The 13228-nt window shown below is 39.7% G+C and overlaps 1 protein-coding gene across 3 annotated transcripts in view; it reads left to right on the top strand.

The window, feature by feature from the left end:
• Positions 1 to 13228, top strand: part of RPGR (retinitis pigmentosa GTPase regulator) — a 74738-nt gene that overhangs the window by 17087 nt on the left and 44423 nt on the right. For all 3 annotated transcript variants that reach the window (XM_027533846.1, XM_027533847.1, XM_027533845.1), the window contains exons 8-11: positions 539 to 694; positions 5620 to 5744; positions 8170 to 8355; positions 9273 to 9444. In XM_027533846.1, coding sequence (XP_027389647.1) covers positions 539 to 694; positions 5620 to 5744; positions 8170 to 8355; positions 9273 to 9444 — 639 coding nt within the window. The remainder of the gene's footprint in view (positions 1 to 538; positions 695 to 5619; positions 5745 to 8169; positions 8356 to 9272; positions 9445 to 13228) is intronic.

The following is a 13228-nucleotide window of genomic DNA, read 5'->3' as shown; positions in this document are numbered from 1 at the left end:
GCAGGTGGATTACCAGCTGAGCTACCAGGGAAGCCCTAAATGAGCTTTACCTGTGAATAAGTGTAGCATATCTGCTGTAAGTTTTAATTCTCATGCAAATTCTCCTCTGAGATTGTTTTCTAAAATAGGTTATTCCATTAAACTGCTGTTAAAAGTAAGGACTTTTTCTGTGGGAAATACTATTCGTTTATTTAAGTCAGTGAAAGGAATTAGTTTAGACAATTGATGCTTTTTGACTGAGTGGTAATCATAGGGACTTTTTTGGTTTCACTGACTTTTGTGTGTTTAGCAGTTCCTTCTATCATTATACGTAAGAGAATTAGGCCCATGACATAATTGTTACAACTGTGTACCTTGTCATTTTTCTCTCGCTTTATCGAATGTGTAGGTAAGTATTGGGTATTCTTGCATGAGTGTTTCTTTGAGAGACCCCTAACGTACTTTATAGAAGAGGGAATATCACCATTTTTCCAGATAGAATGATGATAGTATCTGTATCTCTGAAATCCTCTTCTTGTGTTTGCTTCTCCCCTTTCAGAGAAAGCCGTGTACACCTTTGGGCTGGGACAGTTTGGTCAACTGGGTCTTGGCACTTTCACTTTTGAAACTTCAGAACCCAAAGTCATTGAGAGTGTTAAGGATAAGAAAATAAGTCATGTTTGCTGTGGAGAAAATCACACAGCTTTGATAACAGGTACAGATCAAATTTCTGTTAGTATACTTAATGGAACTGGGTATATTTTATTACAAAATAAATACTATATAGAATGAATGTATCTAACTTAAGCAAAGGAATTAATAAGTGAGAAAATGTAATTCCTTGTTTAATATGCCAATGTGTAAAGTTGTAAACTCCTTTCTCATATTTTAGTTCAATTTAAAATCAGTGTAAATGATTTAGAGCCTCAAAATATGTCAGTGCTCTCAGAGGTGAGACCATAGTATTATACTTTGTCAGAAAGCTGGAGTCTTTTTGAAACTATTGATTTGAAGGCTCTGAACTCTGCTCACACCAAGGGGGAAAATCTAAGAAGGAACTTATGGACTCTGTGGGAGAGGGAGAGGGTGGGAAGATTTGGGAGAGTGACATTGAAACATGTAGAATATCATGTAAGAAACGAGTTGCCAGCCCAGGTTTGATGCGCGATACTGGATGCTTGGGGCTGGTGCACTGGGACGACCCAGAGGGATGGTATGGGGAGGGAGGAGGGAGGAGGGTTCAGGATGGGGAACACATGTATGCCTGTGGCGGATTCATTTTGATATTTGGCAAAACTAATACAATTATGTAAAGTTTAAAAATAAAATAAAATTAAAAAAAAAATTTCCATGTTCAATCTGACAGTACCATTCAGGCTGAGTAAATTCTTAGAAGGCTTCTGCCACTAGGATGTGTTTTCAGGAGTGACTTTCATGCTTCCTCCACAGTGCTAGCAGAGCTCGCTCTTCTGCTCTGTAGTTTCTCCTTTTGTCCGGGAAGATGCTGCTTTGGGCCTACTTCTCAACCTCAGAAACTAGGTGCTGCCAGCGTAGGACTCAGTGAAGGTGCTTCCCTAAAATGACTGACTCACTCCTAGATAATTAATACACTGCACAATTTTAATTGCTTTGGAACAAAAGGCTCTGTAAGTTTTGTATTTGTAGCTCCCATTTCTATCGAAAAAGCAAAGCATTAAAAAGTCGGAACTCATATAATATTTCGGAGAAGGCAATGGCAACCCACTCCAGTACTCTTGCCTGGAGAATCCCAGGGACAGAGGAGCCTATTGGGCTGCCATCTATGGGGTTGCACAGAGTCAGACACAACTGATGTGACTTAGCAGCAGCAGCAGCATATAATATTTTGAAATAATCCAGATACTGGTATTTCTGTGTTTTCCTCCTTTTTTTACAAAAGTTTCTGCTATGATGGAGCTCATCTAATGGTATCTGGTTAGGGGAAGTAGGAATCAGCAAATACAAGGTACTACCATGTACTGGCCCTTCTTTCCCAGAGAATCTTTCAGAGAGCACTGGTTGCCCATTTTCCAGTATCAGTGTCCTTGTTAAAAGTATAGTTGAAAGTGTAGTCGCTCAGTCGTGTCCGACTCTTTGTGACCCCATGGACTATAGCCCACCAGGCTCCTCTGTATATGGAATTCTCTAGGCAAGAATACTGGAGTGGATTGCCATTTCCTTCTGTAGGGAATCTTCCCAACCCAGGGATCAAACCTGGGTCTCTTGTATTGCAGGCAGATTCTTTACCATCTGAGCCACAAGGGAAGCCCATTACATTAAAGTCCTTGTTAATGTACATCCTTGTTACTACATTAAAGTCCTTGTTGATGTAGCATGAAATTGAACTATATAGAATGTAAAGAATTGTTCATTCATAGTCCCAGAAAAGTTGTTGATATGTATGACTTACGGCTGGGCCCTTAAGCTCAGTTTCTCTGTCCTACTGCCATTTTCCATCAACTCAAAATTGCCACTGATAGTTGTCGTGGTCTGGGTGCAGGCTGGAAAATTTCAAGATATGAGACAGAATGAGAGGAAAATAAAGTTTATTAGAGTGAGAGACACTGTTAGAACAGTGGGCCAGCTCAAGGAAGAACCAACGTTGAACAGGGGTCCTCAGTACACTTTTATACCCAGGCTACAAGGAGTGGGATAGGGATCTTGTGGTTCATTTGCTGATTGGATGAGGCATGTATACTGGATGGGAGAAGTGTATGGATGTGAGAGTTGGACTACAAAGAAAGAATTGATGCTTTTGAACTATGTATTGGAGAAGACTCTTGAGAGTCTTGGACTGCAAGGAGATCTGACCAGTCCATCCTAAAGGAAAATCAGTCCTGAATATTCATTGGAAGGACTGATGTTGAAGCTGAAACTCCAGCACTTTGGCCACCTGATGCAAAGAACTGACTTAAAAGACCCTGATGCTGGGAGAAATTGAAGGCGAGAGGAGAAGGGGACGACAGAGGATGAGATGGTTGGATGGTTGGATGGCATCACCGACTCAATGGACATAAGTTTGAGCAAATTCCAGGAGTTGATGATGGACAGGGAGGCCTGGTGTGCTGCAGTCCATGGGGTCGCAGAGAGCTGGACACAACTGAGTGACTGAACTGGACTGAATGGGGTAGGAGGGGACACAGGTTATACTGTTCCATTAATAGTTACAACGTGGGGGAGGGAAGGATGATAAGGGTCTGGTTTTTCCATTCCTGTATTACAAGACCCTCCTTGGTTTTATCTGCTCTTTCGTCCTTGGGTCACCACAATAGTAAATATACACTTTTTACAGATCCTCTAACATATAATTAGGTTATTTGGTTAAAATTTTGTAATACCTTTCCTCCTGATGAAAGAAGTTATAGCACAAATAATTGAATATTAATTTTGTTTGACTGCTTTGGTCATGAATCTTCTGCAGGGTTAGGTGTTACATGAGTTTTGTTGTTGTTGTTCAGGACTAATGAGAGGTATGCAGTGAGTTATCAGTAAGTTCCCTCCAGTTCCCCATTATAGCCAGTGGTTCATGTTTTTAAAAGCTCTCTGAGGTTGGAAGTGTGATCAGGCAGCTTGATCAGAGCTAATTTTTTCTGGCTAAAGACACTCAAGTTTAAAAAAAAGAAACCTTAACAGTTTGAACAAGGGAAGTGAAAGTCACTCAGTCGTGTCTGACTCTTTGCAACCCCATGGACTACAAAGTCCATGGAATTCTCCAGGCCAGAATACTGGAGTGGCTAGCCATTCCCTTCTCCAGGGGATCTTCCCAACCCAGGGATCGAACCGAGGTCTCCCGCATTGCAGGCGGATTCTTTACCAGCTGAGCCACCAGGGAAGCCCTGGTGAATGAGGAAATCAGGGTCAAAAAAAGGAGGAGGAAAGCAACAAAAATAGGGAGTACACATAAAGAAAGAAAACAAATATCTAGTAGTAAGAATTATAACAATCTAAATTGAGAATCTAAATGCTGGTTTATTGATTATTTATAGGGAATCTATTTGTTTTTAATATATTAAGTTTTGAACTTGCCACTTCAGTGAACTATGGTTATTTTTTCAGATAATTCTTTTGGCTTTTTTTAGTATACAATTACTTTGCCATCTTAAAGTGCAAGTTCCCAAATATGATCTTGTCATTTCCCAGCTTAAAACCATTCATTTAGGTTATTGGTGTTCTTAATATCTGCCTTAGAATCCACCTGCAATGCAGGAGACCCTGGTTCAATTCCTGGGTCAGGAAGATCCCTTGGAGAAGGGATAGGCTACCCACTCCAGTGTTCTTGGGCTTCCCTGGTGGCTCAGATGGTAAAGCATCCGCCTGCAATGCAGGAGACCTGGTTCAATCCCTGGGTTGGGAAGATCCCCTGGAAAAGGGAAAGACTACCAACTTCAGTATTCTGGCCTGGAGAATTCCATGGATTGTATAGTCCATGGGGTCACAAAGAGTTGGACATGAGTGAGCAACTTTCACTTGTTCTTAATATAGAGTTCAAAAATGCTTAATATGAGCTAATAAGATACTCTGCGGTGTGGCTCCTTCTTACCTCTTCAGACTCATCTCATACCACTCTTCCCTTTGTGCTCCAGACACGTTGGTTGCCTCTCAGCTTCTTGACTGTGTTATGCTTTCTGTGCTTGATATGTACTGCTGGCCTCTGCCTGAAAAATCCTTTGCTCCCTCCTTCTTGTAGCTAAACCCTAATCCTTTCAGCTTTAATTTGAAAGCCTTTCCTAATCACTGGATTAGAGGGAGAGCCCCTCTTTTGTACCTGTACTGGCACCATTTCCTTTATTTCTGCTTCCATGGCGCTTACCTCACTTGAGATGGAGAGTATGAAGGAAAGGCTTGAGGAGTGAAGGTTCAGACTAGCTGCTTTGGCCGCAGAGAAAAAGATTTAACTGGTGAGGTGACAAAATTACTCATCATTATCTTGGGCCTGGCTGTACAAGGGATCCCCCCAATATTGGTATCCCCAACAAGCAGCATGGTTGGTTTATGGCATTTCCTTCAGGAACTTTCCACAACCCTGAAGCAGAAGTAAGGGAGAGGATCTAGTCTAGTGGTGTTTTGGTCTCCCCAGGGGACACATGGCAGTGTTGGAGATATTTTTGATTGTCACAGTTGCAGAAGTGAGGTATTGTATGGGCATTTAATAGATAGAAGCCACGGATATTGCTGAACATTCCACAAGGCACAGGACAAACCCATACAGTTGGGAATTATCCAACCTCAAATGTCTGTAGTGCCAGAGTTGATAAACCCTCACCTAATCAATGACCTGAGGAAAAAAGAAAATAAATTGGTCAGAATACAAAAATCTCCTTCTCTTTGAAAAGGTGGTATTTATCATGAGAGCTCATGCTGGATTGCTGCTACTCCATACAACACCTCACAGGACTGGGTCTCAACTTCACAAGCCACCAAGTGCTGGTGATTTATTCTCGCGGTATCTATTGCCTAATGTTATGTGTGGACAACAGAAACCATAGAAAGTGTGGGAACATCAATGGACCAGAGTAAATTCAATGCAGAATTTAAGGGGAAAATTGCAATGTCAGTTAATATATTTGTTGTTTGCAAATAGATCCATCAAAGTAACTTTCAAAATTCTTTTTTTCATTTTAGAATCAGGCCTTTTGTATACTTTTGGAGATGGTCGACACGGAAAACTAGGACTCGGAATGGAAAATTTTACCAATCAGTTCGTTCCCACTTTGTGTTCTAGTTTTTTGAAGTATATAGTACATTTGGTAAGGGCTTCACATTTTCCTGTTTACGTGTTCATATTCCTATATTTGATTCTTTTGGGATTTCATAGAAAATGAGTCCTTTTATGTTTAGATGAAATAATAACATGGCTCTATCTAGTGAATACACTTGTGTCCTAAATGCCAAATGTCAGACATCACAACACTCTGAAAATCTGTCCTTTTCCTAATGTTTTTCCTCACTCATAGTAGTCATCTGTAAATGTTTGTTGGGTTAGATACCATTCAGACCCTCAGATCCAGCTGATAATAAATGACGAGTTTTGAAAATACTTTTATTTAGCTAAGTGCTATTTGGACAAAGTGTTGTTTCAGTATTGTCCGCATCATGCACCGTATCTCTGTTGTTTCTAACACTAGCCAATTAAGAACTATAGATGAAAATTTTGTTTAGTCTGTGATGATAATAAGGGCTTCCCAGGTGGCACAGTGGTAAAGAATCCACCAGCAATGCAGGAGATGCAAGAAACTTGAGTTCGATCCCTGAGTCAGGAATATCCCCTGGAAGAGGAAATGGCAATCCACTCCAGTATTTCTGCCTAGAAAGTCCCACAGACAGAGGAGCCTGGCAGGCTACAGTCCATGGGGTTGCAAAGAGTCGGACACAACTGAGCAACAGAGTGCACACACACCACAGACACACACATGCACACACACTGATGATAGTATTGTTGCAGGAAGGGGGACCCCTTGTAGGGCCCAAAACTGGGCTCTTGTCTAACACTCTGAAATGAATTGTCTGAGGAGACACATGTGCTAACAATGCAAGAAATTTTATTGGGAGAGGGTGCCCAGGCAGAGAGCAGTAGGGTAAGGGAACCCAGGAGCACAGCTCTGCCATGTGGCTCCCAGTCTCAGGTTTTATGGCGATGGGATTAGTTTCCGGGTTGTCTTTAGCCAGTCGTTCTGACTCAGAGTCCTTCCTGGTGGTGCACGCCTTGTTCAGCCAAGATGGATGCCAGAGAGAAGGATTCTGGGAGGTGGTCAGACATGTGGTTTCTCCTTTTGACTTTTCCCGAACTCTTCTGGTTGGTGGTAGCTTATTAGTTCTGTGTTCCTTACCAAGACCTCCTGTTGTAAAACAGCTCATGCACATGGTTACTGTGGTGCCTGGCCAGGGTGGGCAGTTTCAGTCAGTGTGCTTCCCCTAACAATATCACTTGGAATTTGTTCCCCAAAGGCTCAGAGCCTCATACTAAGGAACACTTCCCATGTGATTTGACACCTATTTGATGAATACTTGCTTGGTACAAAATACTGGACTGAGGATGAGAAATACAGAGCATGCAATGATGCACACTGAGACCAAATTCTCACTCACTGAGCTTATAATCGTGTGTGTGTGTGTGTGTGTTGGTTGCTCAGTTGTGTCCAACTCTTTGCAACCCCATGGACTGTATTCCACCAGGCTCCTCTGTCCATGGGACTCTCTAGGCAAGAATACTGGTGTGGGTTGCCATTCCCTTCTCCGGGGATCTTCCCGACCCAGGGATTGAATCCGGGTCTCCCGCATTTCAGACAGATTCTTTACAATCTAGCCACCAGGGAAGCCCCTGTATAATCTTATGGGGAAGATAATTGTTTTTTAAATGCTATACATAAAACAGATCAATTTTAACTTTGGAAATATTATGAAGGAAAGGTTCAGAGTATGCTATTCTATGTTGCAATGTAGAACTCTATGAAGATACCAGAAGTCTCTATATTGTAAACACTACACAATGTTTTTTTAAGCATTTTATTGAAAATTACTTGTTAAAGTCCTTAAGATGTTGATTACGTTTTTCATTTCACCATTGTTCATGCTTGCATTTTGCTCTTGGGACTTTTAAGCATTAAACTTAAGAAACCTTCATGTAAAGAGAAGGGCTTGAAGACATGTTTATTCCAAGAGACTGATGTATTCTTGGGTCCCTTATTTCTCTTTTTTTTTAATTTATTAATTTATTTATTTTAATTGGAGGATAATTACTTTACAATATTGTGATGGTTTTTGCCGTACATCGACATGACCCATGGGTCCCTTATTTTTAAGTAGAACTTCTCTGGTTTTTTTCAAGTTGTTAGTGTTGCTCCCAGATTAAAATAGCCTTTTCTGACTTATAAAGAGAAATATAATATGCCAGATAGTTTTTTCTCTATACTATATATTCAGTTGAAAGTAAAATGATGTATTAAATTTGGTCTAATTTTCAGTAATAGTTTTTAAAGAATATATATCGTAATTCATGTGTTTTGTGTGTGTGTGTGTGTGTGTGTGTGTATGGAGGGAGAGAGGGAGAAAGAGCGATTCAATCATTCAGTCGAAGTCTACTGCTAAGTTAATGTTTTGTAGCTAAAAACTGTTAAAAACCCATTTGTGTTTGACGCCAATGTCGATTAATTTATCTGTGAATTTATGCTGCAGGTTGCTTGTGGTGGATGTCACATGCTAGTTTTTGCCACTCCACGACTTGGTATGGCAGAAGACATTGAGTCAGATGAAATAAATTATTCTTACTTACCTTCAGCTATATATGTCCCCATCAGTGATCCGCCTTTAGAAAACGTACTGCAGAGATCTTTATCAGCACGTGTGCGCCGTCGAGAGAGGGTATGTTTGTGACCTGTTCTATATATAACACTGTCCAGAGCTACAAAGAAAACTGGAAGAAAACGAATTTATTTTCTTTTTAAACCAAAGAAGGGTCTTCTTAGATAAATTTACTATATAAAATGATTAGAATTAATGGCTTACAAACTTTTAAAGAAAACTCAGAACTAAACTGTTAAACAAATTAGAAAATTGAAATGATCATAGATAACCTTTGTAGACAGTGGTACTGCTAAATTGTTGTCTCAACCGTATGTGAATTGACTTCTATTTTGCTTTTGTCTTTTAAAGCTAATACCTCATGAGCAGTGAAAGGTTATATATTATAAATAATGAAAGGTTGAAAACAAAAAATAAGAACTTTGGGTTGAGAGGGAATGTTCTTTCTTAATTAAATTTAGGGATTCTCATTCTGTGCTTTAAAATGATCATTACAATGACACTTATATTTTTAAAAGTAAAATCCCAAGTAATTTTTAAAGAAGACATTCCTTTTTTAATAAAAATTACTTTAAATTCCCAAATGTATGCTTTTAGAGGTAAAAAGTTACATTTGGCTTTTTATTATGAAAAAGTATATATGGAAAAATTAAGAAATATCCTGTAAGTATTTTGTAGTTGGTTTGCATTTCCTGAGTAACTGTTTCTTTTCAGGGAAGGCAGAGAAAACACACATACACTTTTCCCCATCTTGTGAAAAACATACCTACAGATTGATGATTTAGAGCAACTTAGACACAGAGGCAACAAAACACAACATTTTTGAGCCCTTGGGGATTATTAAAGAGTGAACATTGTGGGACGTTGGCCAATTTGAAGTCTCTCTCTTCAATAGTTTTTGCAACCTCAGGGTAGTTTACATCAATATTAAATATATAACATCATCTAACATTTTATTTAACCTGTTTGCTTTAAAGGAGAAATCCCCGGACTCTCTTCGAATGACGGGAATACTGCCTCCAGTTGAAGGGACTTCCCCACAGCCCATTTGTTTTTCGCCTCATTTAATTCCTTTCTCTATGTCTGCAAGTAACCTGCTAGTGAGAACGATATGTGAAGATGAGAACTCTATGCCCCCAATGGAACCAGGTAACATTTGATACTCTGCTTGCTCTCAGAAGAAATGTACCAATTATTCCTACTGTTTTCATGTTCATCTTCAGATGTTTTCTCCACTTAAGTTGTTTTCTTCCTAGTTAGAGACTGACATCTCATTTGAACTCCAATCCAGGAATACTCTGACTAATAGAAAGCATCTCTGATGACCTTAAAAATCCCATGCGATGACAGCAGCATATCTTTATAGAGCAGTGTATAACATACATATCACCTTCTCTTACATTATCACCTTTAAACCCAGAAGCAACCCAAAATAGGTGGGAGTTAGATTCTTCATTTTTTCATGTGAGAAAAACAAGGCTTGAAGAGATTGAGTGACTTGCCCAAGGTTACTCAGTTTTATAAATGAAGTGAACAGGATTTGCATACAGGTTTTCTGGCCGTATGTGAAGTTACGCATTTAAGCAATATAGCATCATGGTTAGGAGTATGGGATGTAGAGTCCAATTGATCTGGGAGCAGACGCCAGCTCCAACATTTATTAACTATATGTATCTTAGGAATGTGTTTATGTTGCCGCATGGCATGTGCTCAGATGATAGGGACAGGGCAGGAAGCCAGGACTAGGAAACCAGAGTAAGCAGTAGGTTTGGAATTAAGAAGATAATCTGGGCATCTGGGATTAAAAACAGTGGGACAGATCATTTTAATATCTTTGGGCTCAGGAACCTATAGAAAAGGTTGAGGTAACAAAGGATCAGGAACTCAGGCAAGAACTGTGGACCATGGGAATGGAATATTCCCTACATCTAGGACCTTGATAAGGAGCAGGGTTTCTTACATCTCACCACAACTTTTGTATTTCCTTTGGAGATAAGAATCACTGGTACTCTTCAGCCCTATACATGGGAAAAGTAGATTCTGACAGCAGTGTGTGCAAGGAAAAGAGAAGTTTATAGTTTGGGGCAAGTTGTTTGGCACTTCCAGAGATTAGAATGTGAAGATAGAATTTTTTAGGGTAAAAGGAAAAGCCATCCCTTATCTTCTTGTGACTGTTTACTAAAACAAACTTAATAAGAAGTATTTTGAAACTTGTATCCCTGGAGGAGGAAATGGCAACCCACTCCAGTATTCTTGCTTACAAAATTCCATGGACAGAGGAGCCTGACAGTCTACAGTCCTTGGGATTACATTGAGTCAAACATGACTGACTGAGCATACATCCAACATATAATGTGACTTTTTCTAAATTTGTGGATTTCAGTGTTTCTTATGGAGCTAAGGAGGTTAGGGAAGACATAGATGAGAAGGTGACATTTAAGCTAAAACAAAGGATAAGAAAATAACCACACAAAGAGAGAGGATGTGTCTATTCCAGGCAAAGAAAATAATGTAGTTAAGGGCAGTCTATAGGAAAAGGAAAGATCATTGGGGTTGAAGAGAAAGTGAGTGAAAGAAAATCAAGAGTGAAGGAAAAGACAGGACAAGATGATGTTGGAAAAGAGACAGCAAAAAAAATATTCATGGTTTTATAGGCCATGAGAGGGCTAAGTGATTTGAGTGTTTTTCTTAAGTGTAATAGAAAGTCATTAAAGGATTTTAAACAGTGGAGTAATGTGCTCCAATCCCATTTATGTTTTAAGATGATCATTTTTGCCTATGTGTGGATGCAGGGATACCAGATTAGAGGTGGGAAGAAAACTTCAGAGCCTTTTGCAAGAGATGATGGTGTACAGACCTAAGGTGTTCACAGTGGATATAAAAAGGAGCCCATGGGAAATACATTTTAGACATAGAACCAGGTGAACTTGTTAATAAATTACACATAGATGTGTAGGCAGGAGGATGGTTGACTGCTTTGAAGGAAAAAAGTTAAAAACTGACTTTGAGACCCCTGTGAGGCATCCAAGCAGACATACCAAGCAGGCTGTTGAAAATGAAAGTGTAACATTCAGAATAGAGATCTGGACAAAGAGATAGAAATTTGGAAACCATCAACATGGAGATGGTATTTATAATTCATGGAAGTTGGTGAAATCACTATAGAGAATAGAGCAGGAAGAAAAGAGGGCTCAGCATTTTGCCTCGAGACTGTCTGATGTTTAGAGGGTAGGAGAGGGAGGACCGGCAAAGCCACTTTTCTCAACCTTATCAGCCAGTAGGGCAGGAGGAGGAAAATGAGGAGAGAGTAGGGTCACAAATTCAAAGTACTGCTCAAAGCTCAAGAAAAAAGTACAAAGAAGCATCCCATGGATCTGGCATCATGGATATTTTTGGTGATCCTGACAAGAGTAGTTCCAGGGAAAGATCAGGACAGAAGACAGAGTGTTAAAAGTTGAGGCATGAAGGGGAAACGAGGAAGTGAAGGGGCGATAAAGTGTGTAGATAGTTCTTTTGCCTATTTTGGTCATGAAGAGGAGCAGAGAAATGGAGCAGCTAGAGGGAGATGTGGAGGGAGTGGGAAATATGAGAGCGTATTTGTATGCTAATGGACATGAACCAGTAGTTCCAGAGAGAGACTGGCAGCACAAGAGAGAGAGAGTGTAACCAAAGGTGCAAAGCTCTTAAGAAGACAGGAGGGGCTGGCATACAGAACAGTCTTTGTTAAGAGGAAAGACACATCCTACATTTTAACAGGAAAATATAGGTAAATGTGTACGTTTGTTGGTGAGAAGATAAAACAGATCAGGTCCGATGATTTCTGTTTTCTCAGTTAAGCATAAGGCCAAGACCGTGACCTTAAACAATATACTATTTTCTAAACTTCCTCTCTGCCATCTCCAGTCTGTCCTGGTTCATATTTTTCTATGTTAATCTCCTTCTGGTGCTCTTTAGTTCCCATCTGCTCCAGTGTCTTCAGAGGATCTCTAGTCTTTTTTTTAATAAGTGTAAATTTCCCGTGTAACTCCCACCAGCTTTTCCAGCTTCATCTCTCAGTAGCCTTTGTCTTCAAACCATTCATTTAGGTATTGTCTGTGGCTGCTTTCACACTTCAGTGGCAGAGTTTGATTATTAGGACAGAGACCATATGGCCATAAAGCCTAAAATGTTTGCTGTGTGGCCTTTTACAGAAAAAGTTTATTGAGCCCTGATGTTGATCAAACTGAAGCTCTTCATAGTCAGACTGAGTGGAAAACCTATAAAGTCCAGGCAGACTTGAGATTGACACTTGACACCAAAAGAGTCACTGAACCTTAACGTATTCATTTGTGAAATGGGGATATAACACTTACCTCTCTCATTATCATGGAGTTAACCTGACGTGTATAAAAGCCTTTGTTCCAAGCACATGGTAAACTTTCAGGGCAGCTGTTCCACAGCTTCTGTTAGCACTAGACTTATTTTCTTCCCCATTTACCTCCATCCCTACCTCTCAGAATTCTACTCATCCATCATTCCCTATAACTCCTTAGTGAAAAATTTCCTGATCTGCCACATTTGGATGGGATTTCTCATTCTCCTATATCACATATTTTGTATTCCCGTCTAGACTATAAGTTCATTAAGATTTAGCAGTTACTTAAGTTGATATCCCCTACCTAATACCTCACATGGAATGAAGACAAACTGATTATTCATTCATTGGAATTGAACAAATTTATAAGGGAGAGAGCACTGTGGACTGGCATTTTCAGTGAAGACTTCATTAAGGAGCTCCTCTCAAATACGTATATATGTGCTAAATGGGGATATAGTAATTGAGAAAAATGTAAGGTCAAATGAAGCTTGTAACTTTTCATTATCTGCTTTATGGTATAATAATCTTATGGTTTTCTGTGAAAGTTTCTAGGTATTTGTACTATTTTTCTGTTGC

This window comes from Bos indicus x Bos taurus, chromosome X (genome assembly GCF_003369695.1).
Source record: "Bos indicus x Bos taurus breed Angus x Brahman F1 hybrid chromosome X, Bos_hybrid_MaternalHap_v2.0, whole genome shotgun sequence".
Taxonomy (NCBI): domain Eukaryota; kingdom Metazoa; phylum Chordata; class Mammalia; order Artiodactyla; family Bovidae; genus Bos; species Bos indicus x Bos taurus.
The sequence above is the reverse complement of the archived record's forward strand: the minus strand, read 5'-3'. Positions and strand labels throughout refer to the sequence as shown.